General features: G+C 36.5%; 1 protein-coding gene across 2 annotated transcripts in view; it reads left to right on the forward strand.

Annotated features, from left to right (window-relative positions):
- Positions 1-6,000, forward strand: part of GULP1 (GULP, engulfment adaptor PTB domain containing 1) — a 69,450-nt gene that overhangs the window by 47,569 nt on the left and 15,881 nt on the right. The window contains exon 7 of one of the 2 annotated variants that reach the window (XM_009695130.1): positions 4,386-4,911. The exons of the other annotated variant lie outside the window; for it this stretch is intronic. Within the exon in view, the coding sequence (XP_009693432.1) occupies positions 4,386-4,736 (351 nt within the window). The 3' untranslated portion in view covers positions 4,737-4,911. Of the gene's footprint in view, positions 1-4,385; positions 4,912-6,000 lie in introns of those variants that run through there. 2 annotated transcript variants of the gene reach the window in all.

Here is a 6,000-nt window from a genome sequence, read left to right on the forward strand (position 1 = left end):
CCAAAGATCAGTGCATCCCTGGGAACGCTGTTTCACATGATATCTTTTTTTGCTATTTATATTGCTAGTGTTGCCTAAAGCAGCCTTGGTTAGCTGCACGCACAGCCTTCATGTGCGTTAGCTGTTAGATACATTTGGCACCCTCAGTTTTGATAGTCAACTGACCAGTAAACCATTGTAGGCCACTAAGGAACCTCTAATGAGATAAGAGAGATTTTTGATCTGTTTTGGGCTTGGCTGAAGTTTATCACGTGTGCCTTTAAGGTTTTTTCTTGGAGCAGCATGTTTGAGGCAGAGAAGGAGATTCTGACAACTGCATGACCCTGAAGTTAGATAGAAGAAAACAGGAAAATATTCAGGAAAATAACTTAAAAGAGAGAATGAGGAAATACAAGAGAGGCAGAATTGAAAGGCAGCAGGAAAAGATATGGGGAGAAAGAGCCCCCAAAAGAACGGTGTTCTTCAGTTCACCGTAAGTATTGTCGAAGAAGTAGTATGTAATACATATTCCTATCATGGCAGTGTTGCAAAATAATCTCCATTTTTACATGGAGCATTAAAGATACTGATTGATTAGACCTTTTTAAAAAGTTATTTAATTGTAACTTAGAAGCATAGGCCACCTGCACCTATTACACTCATTAAAAACCTTTAACACACTCGTGAGAAAGTCCCAAGACAGATGTTGGAACTGTACACATGTTTCAGAAAACAGTTTTGGAATGTGTTTGGGCATATTACTTGATTCATGTTTCCATTAAGACTGCCAAGTGGGAAAATGCAAATGTTTTTTCTTCGCCTGTCTTCTGCTCTTTCAATTTTACAATATTCTGTATTCAGTTCAATGAGCACTTCTTCATGAGGGTTTAAAATTCTGTTGTGTTTGTGATGTTAAAAAAAAATAAATTTGAAATTGCCTATGTCAGATTTCGTGTTACTGAAAAAGTACTAAGTGAACCAGAGATGTAGCAGTTAATAAATCTGCTAATGCTTATACAGTATTTTATGAATTAGTGAATTAATATGTCCTTAGTAGTCCCAAATCTCAGGTAGCTTGTAATCAGTGGGTTTGTAACTAGCTGCATAATTTCCAATTCAAGGTCACTCACAGTTCACTATAACATTCACTGCAGTTATTCACAATGACTGTTCTATATATTACCAACTTAAATGTTCTAACAAAGAAAAAATTTTCCAATTCATTAATACACTTATGTGATTCCTATGAGATTATGACATAGAGATTGCAATGACTGTCTTGAGACACCTAGTAAAACAAACAATTTTGAAATGATGTCTTGATTAACAAAAACTCAGTCGTGCTATGCTCTCTAGTGTGATGCAGCCAAACAGTGCACCTTCAGCATCATGCTAAGTAGAATGACTCAAAAATAAATCCTTTGACAGGCATATAATAACATCTAATTATAATAAAGACCAAGTCCACTCGACTGGTATGTTAATTTCATTAAGAATGATTTCATGTTGTTTTCTTGTGTTGCTGAAATGGGGCCCAAATTGGAAAGTAGTATGTCAACATGACCAATACTACATGTTCAGTGTTACACAGTGAGAAACTCAGACAAAATACAATTGCCATATAACATGGCAATTTAATATATTTTTACTATATTTTCTTCCCTTAAAATTTGGTGTAAGAGTATTAAGTTTCAGAAGTTATACCCTTTTTAGGTTGCATTCTTTAGACTAAGGGTCTGTTCCCTTCTCCTCTTGCATTTTCTGACTCTGGCGATACTTCCTACATTTTAAAAGCCTTCTGTGCAATCCTTCTGTTTGTGACCTTCCAATGATTATTTTCCATTGTTGAATACACTTCGCTGCTGTACCTGTCCTGTCTGTGGGCTGCTTGAATGCGTAGGGCGCCAGGCAGAAAGCCGCTGTCAGCCTCGCAGATCCTTCTGGGTCACGGGATGCAATGCGCAGAGCAGTGCACGCAGCACAGGTCCCACCGCCCGGTGCTGGGCTTCTGTGCTGCCCTGAAAATGAATTACTAGTGAAAATTCATTATTGACAAGACGCATTCCCAAAATGTCATATGAAGCTTGACACCCTATATGGTCTGACATGTCCTAAGATTATCGCTTATCAGATAAATAGGAGGAAGCGTCACCTCTCAATGTTCAGGGCTCAAATGATACAGATAGTGTATATTCTGGTTTTGTATTGAAACCTTTCATTGCCTGGATTTGATATATGTTCGTCATCCTTATAGTTTTACTGCTTTGCATCCTATGTGCATTTTGCTGGTTTCTGTATGATTTTTTTCATGTGAGATACATGCTTTCTTATGGAAGCTACTCATCCTTAGCTGTTTTGCCTTTCAGGAAAATATTTTGTTTCCATGATTTGACTGTTTGTCTTTAGTATCTTTCAGTGTTTACTATTATGACATCTGTTTTTTCCATATATATGCGTAGCAGCAAGTATTACATGGTAGTAATTACATGGTAGTATTGCAAGTCATCTAGCTGTAGTCTAGTGATAGTCTTGAAATAATAATCAAAATTCTGCATCTTGGTAGTTTTTTGCATTGGTTTTTATTGATTACCATTCCAAACCCTCTGTTTCACAATTCCAGCTTGGCAACAGATGAATTCTTTGCAATTATAATAAAACTTTTTTTTTATCTTATGAATTGCACATTTTGAATAGAGAGTTTTGTGGTGTTTGTTGGTGTTCTCATAAGTATGGCATTGATACTGAATTTGGATACCTGTGCTGTTAACCTGGCTTATCTGTGAGGAAAGGAACTAAGACTAGTTTAAAAATATTTGAAATGTTTTATTTTCTACATAACTCTGAAAAAATGGTTTAAAATCATTGATTAAATCCTGCTCTGCTAGAGTTATGCAAACTTCTAATGAAATAGTCATATCATATTGATTATGTAAAGTAAAATGCAGACTTCAGAATTTTTGCTGCACATATCTACCACTGCTTCAGCCTGGGCAAGTCAGAGGGTTTTTTAGGCAAGGTATAAACTCTTGGCTCTAGCTAAAAAGAAGTGTCTGCACAAGTGTTCAATCCCTTGCGTTAAGATTCAAAGGTGAATCTGTCCTCTAAAGCCTTGTTTTAACTGTCCAAAGCTGTTTTCCTCAGATTTTGAGGTAGGAATTATAACTTGACCTCAACAGAAAGATTGGTTGGGCGTGTTTCTTAAATCAACATTTAAAGACGTCTCCTTCTTGCTTTTCTTTCCAGGATCAGTCCTAAAGGCTTTTTGTTTCTAATTTCACCTGGACAAGATCCATTTCTTTTGAAACCTTTCAGGATTGCAGCTATTTCCCATTCAGGCAAAAAATTTAAGGGTTTTTGTTTTTTATCAAAGTGGACAAAGCCCTCGGCTTCGCTCTCGATACACGGTGAATCTTGCTGGAATATACAGTTGAATACTCCTCAATCATATGTGGCAGCTAGCTTCAGGTTCTTGTCTGCCTAATTCAGACCAGAACCTTGCATTTACCACTTTGTCATCTTAGGTGAACACTCCTACCATCTGTGTTCTGGTATGGATAGTACTCCTTTGCCTCTGTTCAAAGCTGTTCTGTGGATTTGTTAAGAGATCCAGAGAATCTTAGAATCCTCAACATTTTTATTTCCCCAGCAGCAAAGTTTTATTCCATCCTGCATCCTGTGCTGCTGTTGTAGGGACATGAGGATTTCTTTGCTTTGCAACAACAAGTCTCAACTTTTCAGATGAAAATGCCCGCTGAAAATACCAAGTTCCATTAGTTATTCATCCACACAGAAAAGATGGCAGAAGGGTGTTATTGTCCATAAATGTTTAGGTTCTCAAACTCTGTAGACAGGGAAATGAAATAAAGTCTAGTATTGATGTAAACATTAAAATTTGTGCACTGTGAGCTTCTGTTGTAAGGAGATTTTAGTTACATAATTCTTTAAGTATTGGTGGGATATAAATGGTAGGCGTTTCCTGGTTCAGAGAAAGAAAATTCTGACCTGTGCTTTAACCACCAGAGTAACTCTTCTCCTCAGATACGTGCTTACCTGCTGATTTACATGTGCAGATATGAGATATTGCTGGTAAGTTGGTGGATGTAGATATTTATCAGTGCATCTGACACCTGCTTTTGGAAAGATGCCTGTCTTCATTTTCTTGGGTGTAATTATCAAGGAGCAAGTGATCTTCATTCCAGTTAATACTGGGTTACCTCTTACTGTGGTATATTTTTGGATTTTGTTTTAAAATATTTACAAGTTCTGTATCTTATAACTATAGCACTGAACAGCAAGTTGCTGACAAAACTTTTTTGCAGTATGAAATGTATTTTTTTTTCTTCTTTCCCTGATGTTACCACCTTCTGTTCCTCAGAATGTTTTCTCTTTCTGTGATTCCTTTTCAGCTGCTGCACATAAAGTGTGATAATGATGAACATATGTTTCAAAGACCCTCTACTTTTTTCTGGTGTAACAATGAGGATTCACCTCCTTGTTTAGATATCTCTTCCATTACGCTTACTCCTAAGAGTTCTCCTGACTCTAGACTACCATCTGGATTGTTAATACCACCACCTTCAAAAAGTGGTCTTCCAAAGCCAGCCAGTGAATACAGCTGCCCAAGACCTCGTGTAATCCTGCTGTGCAAAAGCTTTTTCAGTTTTTTTTGGCTTTCCTTTGTTCTCTGTTGTGTATTAACTTGTATTAAAAATTTGCATTTTGTACAGTGGTTAAAGGACAGAGCAGATATATCTTAGATTCTCTAGGGATACTCTTAAAATATGGAATTTGTGAAGATTTACTCTTATTTCTACATAGCTTTTTCTCTCCCACCCCCAAAACTTAAATCCTTATTTTCCCACCATGTTTAAATTAGTCCATTAATTAATTACCTCTGTGTTATCTGTCAATCTTTTGTTAAAATTCTTTATATTAAGAGTAGTTATTCAAAACAAACAATTCTAAAGGCCCAACTTCGAGGGCTTTTCCCTCCCGCCCATGAATTAATAGAAAAGCAATCAGCCATTAAATACCTTTTAGCATACTTCATAAAAACTCTGTGCAAAATGAAGGTTGAAAATTATTCTTAAATATGAGATGGGCGTATTGTCTGCTTTTTCTTAGCAATATGCTTATACTCTCAACTTTTCTTCCATTTGCAGGTAACATTTGGCTGTATTTGGCAAACATCCTGGCTTTCCGCATGTGTTCACTAAATAAAAATGCTTCTTGTGCTCATATGTATTCAAAATATACATTTCTTAAAATAACTAAATTATAGTTTTACTTAAACTAGCTGTATTGGTACTATCAAAATGGCTGGTAACTTCAACAAAATGGCATATAGAGAGGAAATGACAGTGTAAAGTTTGGTTTTGCCTTTTTTTGCCTAAAAGACTCATTTAAGACTAAACATAAATACTGTTTGTTTATTTATCAAGCTTCTAGGCAGCCATAAACGCTTAGCAAATAAGGAGAATCTGCATTAGAATTTACTATCTCCAAGACAGTCTAGGATTATCCATCAAGGTTGATGGGAAATGTGGGTTAATATATAGTATGTACTTATGCATTAAACCTGATCCCACCTTCCTGATGCAGACAAAACCTATCTAAAATCAAAGTTGTATAAAGAATGGGATATGAGATTCATTATATGTTTACTTTGGGGTCAAGCACATCCGTTGCCCTGCCTTGAGCAGGAAGAGATGCCACCCAGTGATCTCCCTGACTTAAATTATACTGGTTCTCTGACTTTGCATGGGGGTGCCAGGAGGTTAATGCAAGGTCCATGAACATAGTAAGAAGAGCCTATTGTGTCTAAACATTGTGCACTGAAAACTTTTCGCAACAGATGATCTTTGAAATTGCAATGCTGACTCATGTTGAGGTCAGTGAGAGTTCTGTATGTCTAAAAATCTTAAAAATTAGTTATTAAGTTAATTCAGCTGTGGTCTTGCCAGGGAAAAACATGACTGAGAGAATATTTTTTTAAAATAGACACACCCCCCCCACCCCCAC

Source organism: Cariama cristata, unplaced genomic scaffold, assembly GCF_000690535.1.
Source record: "Cariama cristata isolate BGI_N322 unplaced genomic scaffold, ASM69053v1 scaffold11722, whole genome shotgun sequence".
Classification (NCBI taxonomy): domain Eukaryota; kingdom Metazoa; phylum Chordata; class Aves; order Cariamiformes; family Cariamidae; genus Cariama; species Cariama cristata.